At 24.0% G+C, this 10,154-nt stretch overlaps 2 protein-coding genes across 2 annotated transcripts; both read left to right on the forward strand.

Annotated features, from left to right (window-relative positions):
• The first annotated feature begins 594 nt into the window (after positions 1–594).
• On the forward strand, positions 595–2,693 carry LOC128962344 (uncharacterized). The gene is made up of 3 exons (XM_054308719.1): positions 595–895; positions 2,062–2,220; positions 2,278–2,693. The coding sequence occupies exons 1-3, from the start codon at positions 835–837 to the stop codon at positions 2,511–2,513; spliced, it is 456 nt and encodes a 151-aa protein (XP_054164694.1). The 5' UTR covers positions 595–834; the 3' UTR covers positions 2,514–2,693.
• A 2,157-nt stretch (positions 2,694–4,850) lies between these two features.
• Positions 4,851–8,314, forward strand: LOC128962190 (ankyrin repeat domain-containing protein SOWAHA-like). The gene is made up of 8 exons (XM_054308543.1): positions 4,851–5,328; positions 5,412–5,473; positions 5,542–6,060; positions 6,709–7,264; positions 7,323–7,442; positions 7,814–7,861; positions 7,929–8,065; positions 8,133–8,314. The coding sequence occupies exons 1-8, from the start codon at positions 5,202–5,204 to the stop codon at positions 8,238–8,240; spliced, it is 1,677 nt and encodes a 558-aa protein (XP_054164518.1). The 5' UTR covers positions 4,851–5,201; the 3' UTR covers positions 8,241–8,314.
• The last annotated feature ends 1,840 nt before the right edge of the window (positions 8,315–10,154 follow it).

Consider the following 10,154-nt stretch of genomic DNA (forward strand, 5'->3'; position numbering starts at 1 on the left):
CATTTTAATATTATTGTATACACTATAATCACAAAAAAAATATTTTTAAACTTTTTAGTTACACACAGATATTACTTTAACATACTGTATAAAACTATAAGATATTAAAGACAATATTTGTGGGTTATGTGAATATAAGACATACTATTTCATACATATTATGGAAAAGTTTAGTAATGATCTTCGATATAATGTATTTTAAAACAAAATTACTGTACAATATATATACAGTATATTTGGATAGATTTACGTTGAAATAAAAATTAAATACAGGTATTATTAATAATAATATATTAGTAAATTGTAGTGAATTGGGTCATCACTGAAACCCACAGTTGTGTGCAATACCTTATAGAGTGTATTAATACTGTATATAATGTCAATAAATAGTTTGCATAAAATCCAATACAATTGTCATATTATATAATATTAAATATATTTAATATATACTCTCTTATGGATAATAAGCTATGTTATAATAAAACGGTAAAAGTGATGAACATTTGTCAGAGAAAGTCATAGATATAAGGCATGCGTACAAACATAGTGTGTGTTCTCAATACTTCTCAATAAAATATACACTTTATTACTGTATATGACATCACATTGAGCTCAGTGTCACTAATGTATTGACTGTATGTTCAATGTATGCATTTGTCCGACATTGCAGTTAAGGCTAACCCATAGACCCATTGACTGCTATATTCACAACACAATAGACTCATTGGTTCTAAATTGCATTCAATTATATTAATCATATAATTACTAATTAATAGTTTTGATTAATAAAAAACGTTAATTGAAATTAGTTTTAATAACAAAACAGTGCAAACAATGTATACTACAAACAACATTGCATTGACTTTAATGGCACTATCAGTGTGTTTACCATTTGGTAAGTGTTTTTCATCCAATTGTCATCACATTTGATACAAACAATCACTAGTTATAGTTGTCCATCACTTTCATTACTTTTATATCATTCAAGTTATCTAACATTTTCAACAATAATTGATTTCAATATAACTTAACTATTACTTACTTATAATGCTTTTTTAAAATTCAAAGTTAGACTTAATTATTCAAACAATAATTACATTTTAAAACGAAAGATTTATTTATTAAATCTTTCATAAGTTATATTTAAATAAATATATTTTTAAATTTATACAATTTTATCAAATATTAAGATAAATTCAATGATATTTTATTTATATATTTATAATTTTTTTATATTGAATGAATAATTAATGAAAAGCACAAAAAATCAATAATTAATAGCAATTTGCATGAAATGACTGACAAAAACAGGTTTTGCCTTTCAATAGTTTAATCATTGAATTTAGTGTTTGATTACCAATGAATTCACACATAACTGGCTTTAAATAGCATTCATATTAATTATAATCAAAATTAAAGCCATAATAATTAACAATATGTTTATATTAAATCCAAAAATATTATAAGTGTTTCCATATTTGGTTTTTTTTGTAGTAATATTGTTAATGGAAATAATAAAAATATTTTCAAATTTTTAACCAATTATAATAATTTTAGATTTAAATTACAAATAAGTAATTTAAGATATAAGTTATAAATTTATAATACAAATTGATTTTTAAAATTTAACATTTAATAAAATAGAAAATTGTTTATTATAACTAAAATTGTGTAAATTGATAAGTTAGTCAAAATAATTATCTGATTTTAATGTTAATTTACTAACATATAATAGACTGAATACAGTATTTTAAAATTATTTTATTTGTATTCAATTCATGGTGTATTTTGTAAAAAAATATTTTTTTTCAAATAATTTAAAAGTAGTAATTTTATGATATTAAACTATTTTATTAAAGATTTATAATTTTTTAAGCAAATATCTTAACAGTAAAAAGCAATAAAATATTGCATTAAATTAGTTAATAAAAAACATTATTATAATTATTATGAGGAAATTTAATATTGCATTAGATTTGTGGCCAATATTTTTTGGTTACGACATATTATTACTAAATTTTTGATAAAATTTTCTAATGGAAAAAATAATGTGTTTAATAGCCTATTCATTAAACTGTTGGGATTGTAATTCCCTGATTAACGCCAATTGTAACGATCCATTCAAAGAGGATGACTTTGCAATGGCTGATTGCAATCAAAAATTTTTGCCCCATTTTCCTAATCAACCGGGAACTATATGCAGAAAAATTGTTCAAAAAGGTATTATTATTATTAAATAAAATTAAAAGTTAATAAAATTATTGATTGATAATATAGTGAATGATGAATACCGTACAATCCGTGGCTGTGGATATCTCAATGATTTGGGTCAAGAGATCAAACCGGGAACAGTATTGCCCAATGATTGTATCAAAAGAGCCGGTACTTTCTCGGTGTTAGTTCAGTACTGTTCCTGTAATGGCAAAGATGGATGTAATCACTCGACTCACCTAATTGTCAGCTCTATTACTCTCATAATACCAATTGCTTTAATATTATCTTATATATTATAAGATTATGTTTTTTCAAATTTACCGGTTTTTCTTTACATTCCAATTAGTTTTTTTAATTGCATTTATTTTCAGATATTATATTCTCTAAAAAATATGTTTTCCGGCAAATTTCGACCCAAAAGTATGAAATTTATTTTAAAAATTTCTTATGTTTTCACCAAATCCTACAATAAGAGCACATAATGTGATAAAATGCTTAAAATTTCATACGGCATTTGTATCATTTATTTATCCATAAATGATAGTGTGATTATTTTAAATAACTCATTGAATGCTCACAACTATAAAATTATTATTAATTTGATTATTTTTTTTATTATGACTTTGTTGATTTTTATATTTTGAGTTTATTTTTTTATTTTGTTATAAATATTGATAATATATAAGTAATAAGTATTGAATATATAAATGTACGTTTTTGTCACCAATTTAACAAATATTGATTTTGTTAGACTTCTAGTCCAATGTGCTAATAATAGGTATAAAAAGTTTGAGTACATTTTTGTGGCAAAACTTCCAAATATTATATATTTAGATAGCATTTAACTCACTAAATAACATCAATTTAAAGTATTATTTTAGAAATTATACATTGAGATTAATATGGTTTTGTATAATATTTACTAAATAATAATTAATTATATATAATTTTCAGACAATTTTAATTTCATAAACAAATAAACATATAAATTGGCCACAAATTGTTTTATGCAGCAAACCATGTGAAAACAATATAATTTGAAGGCCACTCAACGTTTAGGTATGGGATATGAAAAAGTGTTTAAATAATATTAATACAAATTATTTATAGACTAAATATATTCGTCCAATCATTATATTTCTAATAATATAATAATAATAGTTGTCTGAATATATATATATATATTTTCAAATGACTTGTAAAAAAATTATTGTAAAATTTCAAGTGCAAACATATTGTCCCTTATTTTGTAAAAGTATACTACTATCAAATAATTTATCATAGTTTAGCTAATAAAAAATAATTTTAAACACAAATGAAAACTATGTTTTGAGAATCTATTTTAAAAAAGAGGGCTGTTTTGCATTTAAAATTATAAATACATCAAATAAATTATATCCATATACACCATTAATTATTTAGTATTCAATATAACAATATATATATTTAGTAAAAACTATTTATTTCAAATGTCTTCTTTACAATACATTAGAACTTTTATGATTGTATCACTTATACACGTATTTTAACATTTAAACCAAACGTTTGAATCATATTTTTTTCTTCAATAATAATAATTGTAGTCATTTTGCAAATAAACATCAAATAAAATGTATTTTTTATTTTTGAGTTTATTTAAACATTATGCTTATTTTAATTGATTATAAAATTAATAAATAAAATTATTTAATTTCTTATCTGCTTACTGCTTATTAAAATATCAAAATATTAAAATTAAGTAGAAATACCACAGTTTAGATGGTAATAGTTAATTATAATAATTCTACTATTATAACAAAACTTATTTTTAACTAACTTTATTTAAATTAAAATATCGTATTTTTATATTTATTTTGAATTTTTTAGATAATTATTTGTAGTTTTCAATAATATTTGAAGTTTTTTTTCATTTATCTCAAGTTAATGCTACTGTATATCGTCGAAAGGTTTGTTAAGTTAATATTAAATGTCTTTACAGTTACTTATTTCATATAATAAAAAACAAAAATGTTAACTGAATTTAAATAAATCGCCCCATAATTAATCATATGGTTAATCTTTGATAAATTTTGTGATAATATTCATAATAATGATTAATATAAGAAATTATAAAAGTTGACTCAAATATGTTTTATTTTTTATTTTTAACGTAAAAGTTAGCGCATTATTTTTTAAAATTTATGTAAACTAAAATATTTCAAACTTATAATTTCATATTTTTAAAACAATTTCTATTGTATTGTATTATTTAAAAAATACGTTGTTTTAATGATAAAGATCCATTAATTAAAAATATATTACATTTATAGCTTAACTGTACAATACAATAATAAATGTAATAAATTTCCGAAAATAAATTATTTTTTAAAAAGTTTTGAAAAAATTATTAATAATCTCTAAACTAAATAATTTATAATAATATAAACATTATTACTCTTAATTGGATGGCTTTTGGGATTTGAAATATACAAACATTTATTATAATAATAGCAAAATATTTACAATAATTATTAGTTTAGTTGAAAATACTGTATTGTTTTACTAAACAAACTATTTGGTGATTGATTCATACAAATTGTTTCAATGATATAAACAGGTATTTGGATTGAAATTATGATAAAATCACATACAGTTGTGTAGAGTTATAGCGCCCACTGTTAGCACTGTTGGCAATGAATGGCAAATGTGTGACAATTGAGTCAAACGGTTGTCAAACACTTGTATTAATATTAATGAAAACAATTGATTGAATCAAATGTTTTGATTGTTTGTATTGATTATCAATTGTTTACTATATTTCAGTGATGTTTGTATTGTTCTGTCATTTAATGATTCAATTGATAACTTAAGTCAATATCATATTAACTAATTGTTGACCACCGATGACGACAACTCATCATTAATTGATTAGACAAACATCACAACACTTCCATTGAAACTCGTATTTGGGATCAAATTAATGAGTGATTCAATTGTCACCAAACATAATGAGTCTCGACTTAGGCTTTACTTTGGATGACATTAAGTATTATCTTCTATCCAATGATGGCGTCGTTGAGTACCACGAGTTAGTCAAAGCTTTCAGACATCATCTGTCCAAACAAAATACACAAAGTAATTGATTTAACCATTGATTGACCAGAAATAACAAAAACATATGACTATTATATTAATCGGTAATTGTTTTTGCATTGCAGTTGAGGCCCGAAAAGCGTTTGCAGATTATGTCAATCAGTTGGCCGTCGTATCGAACAAACAGGTATTTCCATCACTTTTGGCATTTAATTGACAAAACTATTTGAATTACAATCAAAACTTGATTTACAGGACAACAAGTATTTAGTATTGAGACCACAGTTTAGAAATAATTTACAAGAAAATGTTTACCAATCGAGGATATCTTCACAGTCACCACAAACACAATTACAACCACTATCACAAACACACCCACTATCACATCCACAACCATTATTACATCAACAGCAACCAACTCTTCAACGACATGAATCAATTAACAGTATTGGTCTTCCGGTTTCTATGAGAGAACCACCAATTGGTATACCAGTAGTTGAGAGCCGACGGCCACAGCCGCCTAAGCAACTAAACATTCCACAAAAGATGCCATTAATGGTCACTCAGCCGAAAGCAAGAGTTGACCAAACTATGAATAACCGTCCAATTGTTACTGCTGTCCGTCAAATGAGTTTTAGTTATCCGAGTGATAGTTGCGAAACACCGCCACAGCCTCCGCCCCGCAGACGCAACAGTGCTGCGAGTAGTGGTAAGGCTAAGACACCAATTGAAGAACGACTCAAACATTTTGATGACGAAAGAAATGGTGATAAGGTTTGCTTTTTTTGTCATATCATTACAATTAGCACATAATTATGTCATTACTTTAGTCCCACTTTTTATTATTATTAATATAATATATTATTATTTATAACAAAACATGATATCACAGCTAAAATATGTGTCAATTAATTTGAATGTGAGATACAGTTACAGTTAATGCATATATAGTTTAATTACTGAGAGGACCGACCAATTTTGGTGACAGTGAAGGCTAATTGTGTTGTTATTAATGAGTTGTTTTTCACTATTTTGCCTCTCATTCAATATGCTCTCAAGTGTTACGACAATCAAATAACATCTGTTTTCAAAAACAATTGGCATTTAATTAAATAAAAAAGTGTTATTTAAATGCAAACTATAATTGAAACCTAATTTAATGACTTTCTAGTAGTTGTAAAATCTCCACCCATTGTGTATTTTGAATCAAATTTATAGTGAGTTACAATACAATTCATACATACAATCATAGGATCTCATTATAAAATCATAACTTTCACTGTTTATTGTATTTGTCATTCACAGTGAATATAAACTGATTTCCTTCCCGTTTATATAGTGTTTTGTATATATAATTATTGCATAAAGTGTTTAAATTAATGTAGATTTCCTCTAAGCGCTGTCTATTTCTATTGTATTTAGTATTTAGGAGAGACCACCGCTGACTCTCCCTCCCATCAAATAGAGAAGCTAAAAGAGATCCATGAGCTATCCATTCAAACACCCGGTCGGGTCAAAGAGCGCGCCCAAAAAATTGACAAAATGGCATCACTTACTGAATTAAAACCTCCAATGCCAGTCCAACCCAATATTAACAACAATGTCGCCAACACAAGACCAAAGTCTCGCACCGGAACTGCTAAAAGTGATAAAGACAGCGAAGAGACTGATTCGGGTTCAATGCAAACGTTAGATCCGTTGCGCAAGAAATGGATTATTTCTGCCTCTAATTGTGATTACAATTCACTTGTTTTGTGTCTTAAAGAAGAGCCAAAACTCAGTGGTTATAGAGATTTTACAAATGGTTACACAGCCTTACACTGGGCCTCAAAGTTCGCCAAACCTGATATCGTTAAACTCATTGCTGGCTCTTATGGTGTCAATCCTAACATGAAGTCTCACGGAGGCTATACTCCACTTCATTTGGCAGCTATTAATCAAAACGAAGATATTATGGAACTTCTCATCAAAACTTATAGTATATTATAATTTGTGACAAATCTTAAAATCTTATAATTAATTTACTGATACAATAGATGCCGATTCCTCTATACGTGATAACAGCGGCAAACGTCCCGCACAGTACTTGAAGCATAAAAAGACGAGTAATACCAATGGTGTTGGGAAGCCATCAAACGGAGTGATAACCAGTCAACGTAAGACTGATCTCAATAATGGAAGAAATACTTTCTCTCAAATATTATTAACCACTGATTCTTGTGATTTCAATAACTTTGGGCCAAATCTAAGGCAAAAGGTTTCTCATCACTCAATGATTTTAAAAACTAAAAACAAACGCAAACAAAAAATTGGTCTCTTATTTAATGAACACTAAATTTCCAAACATTCCGTACTTATAACACTCCTTACAAAACATTTGACTATATTTATTGTATATATTTATATATTTGTTAACTTTTCTAAATCACTAATAAATTAATTTAATTTAATGCAAATTTTGATTTATGTTTAATTATATTTTAATTTATTTTGATTTTATTTGGTTTAATTTTATTTGTAAATATAGCGAATAATTTTGGCCCAAACCTAACCGCTATTCCCAAATCCATAGCAGGTTGTGATGCGTTTGATTTATTTTTTTATTAATCAAATAAATTGTTATTAAATGTTGTTATTTATAGCCCGAATTGCATCCGAGTCTTCGTCATCAACAACTAATTTTATACGAATCGGGAGTTTGAAAGCGGCCTCAAAAGTCAAGAAAATTACGGGAATCGGTCCTAAAAGTTGGGGATCTGTTGAAAGCATACCCGAAAATGTAAGTTTAGTTAATATTACTAAATAATAACTTTTACTTATATATTATTCAAATCATTTTTTCACAGAATAATGTAAACAAAAAATCAAAGAGAAATAAGAAAAACTCTAAAAGATTGTCAACACCTGAACGTCATAAGGACTCCGACTCTGACAGCACTTATGGATTTCAATGACCGCCCTTTTGTTGTCTTATTTATTACATTTAGTGTTAATTTGTTAAGTATTTTAATGAATTGGATCTTCAATAGAATGATACATTTTTTAATAATAAATTTTATAATATAATTATTTGAATTTTTTAAAGTATTTATCATTCAATTGAATATTCAATGAAACGCACAAAAGACTGATTAATGTATTTTCAAATTACGTTAAATGAATGTGTAATTTCTGTTATTTGTGTCAATTTCTCATATTTTAAATGCAATATTTCATCGAAATATAAATTATTTTGTATAAAGTTTTTATTTATGATCTCTTTTAAAAAGTTATATTTTATATATGTTTTATTTGATACTAATTATATTTTAATGTTTTTAAGTTTTTATTTAAATACTGTATAAAACAGTGCACTGAAAGATTTGAAACAATCATTCCTTTATATGCAATATTCAAATGTTTTATACTGTATTTTGAAACTAGTATTTTGTTGAAACTATTTTTAAATAAATATTTACTTTATATTAAATATTACTTATTTAATGTTATTTAATTTTAAATAATAATATTTAAACAAACTCAATAAATATTGATAAAAATTCACTAATATTGTATTTGATTGATTAATTAAATATTTATGATTCTAGCAAAATGTTTAATAAAATATTAAATTCTCGAAATATTTTTTTTAATAATTTTGATTTAGTTTTTTATAATTATTATATTTTTGCAAATATTGTAATAATACACTTAAAATGCAGACTGCAATCCAATAAATATATTCTATTAATTAAAAATCTAATTTCAAATTAATCAACCAATTGATTGATTGCATCAATAAGTTATTTAATGATATTTTGATATTAAACGTAAATAAATTATAAATATATGACAATACTGTGAATAATACTAAATATATATTACTGTAATAATTTATGATAAATCGTAGATATTATATAATAAAATTATTGTAATTATTAAATTGAAAAATTATTTGAATTAACCATTTGTAGCAATCTGTAAATGTCTAGCAAAATAAACATTACAATGTGATAATATCATTGTCAATGTTATTGAATTATTTTCAAGTATTCATAAGTATCAGACATATCCAATAATATTAGACTCAAATATTTTATTACTTTTTTATATTTTTAAAAATATAGTTTTTTATAAAACAAATAAAATTTTAATGAAATATTTTCATATAGAATCAAAGTCTGTCACAATATACAGTATATACAGTATATTATAATTTTTATATAAATATATTTTTAATGGTATTTATAGTAATACTTCAATATTTGTGAGACGTTTTGAGTGTTTGTTACTATTTTTCTATAAGATTTCATTTATTCAATGCTTAGTTTAAAATCGATTCTCTATTTTTAGCTCACAATACTATATACATATTATATATACCGTATTTAATATATAAATAAATTACTGTATATAATATGTAACGAAATATTCGTATAAATATATGATACGGTGTTAGACAGCAATATTCAAAATCCATTCACAAAAATAAATGCTAAATAAGTGTTTCAAAAATCATTAAATACTTGTTATATAATTTAATTTTCTTACTTACATTTTATATGATAATAAGTTTATACCAATACTTATTACAGTAAATTATATATTATTATTAATATTTATATTTAAAAAATCCCAAAAAAGTATTGATCATTTCATTTAATTTTAATTCATTCAAAAACAGATTCAAATAAATATTAATATAATTATAACGTTTATAAAATCAATAATTCTATAAATATATTTTTTAAATTAAAAACTATTTTGTTTATTATAATTATAAATTATAGACTTAAAAATTAAATAATTTATAACAAATTATATTTCATTAAATAATTACTGTTTTAAAAATAATATTTTTTGATTTAACAAAAACAAGTTAAATAAAT

The sequence above is a fragment of the Oppia nitens genome, unplaced genomic scaffold, assembly GCF_028296485.1.
Source record: "Oppia nitens isolate AA-2021 unplaced genomic scaffold, nextdenovo-longstitch-racon4-pilon3 scaffold6_pilon_pilon_pilon, whole genome shotgun sequence".
Taxonomy (NCBI): Eukaryota; Metazoa; Arthropoda; class Arachnida; order Sarcoptiformes; family Oppiidae; genus Oppia; species Oppia nitens.

What these genes read in the sequence shown, in the direction of transcription:
- LOC128962344 (XM_054308719.1), top strand. Translation starts at nt 835, where the DNA reads ATGTATACTACAAACAACATTGCATTGACTTTAATGGCACTATCAGTG. An exon ending in ATCAGTGTGTTTACCATTTG is followed by an intron (nt 896 to 2,061) that starts GTAAGTGTTTTT and finishes TGTGTTTAATAG; the next exon opens with CCTATTCATTAAACTGTTGG. An exon ending in CAGAAAAATTGTTCAAAAAG is followed by an intron (nt 2,221 to 2,277) that starts GTATTATTATTA and finishes TTGATAATATAG; the next exon opens with TGAATGATGAATACCGTACA.
- LOC128962190 (XM_054308543.1), top strand. Translation starts at nt 5,202, where the DNA reads ATGAGTCTCGACTTAGGCTTTACTTTGGATGACATTAAGTATTATCTT. An exon ending in GTCCAAACAAAATACACAAA is followed by an intron (nt 5,329 to 5,411) that starts GTAATTGATTTA and finishes TTTGCATTGCAG; the next exon opens with TTGAGGCCCGAAAAGCGTTT. An exon ending in TATTCCCAAATCCATAGCAG is followed by an intron (nt 7,862 to 7,928) that starts GTTGTGATGCGT and finishes TGTTATTTATAG; the next exon opens with CCCGAATTGCATCCGAGTCT.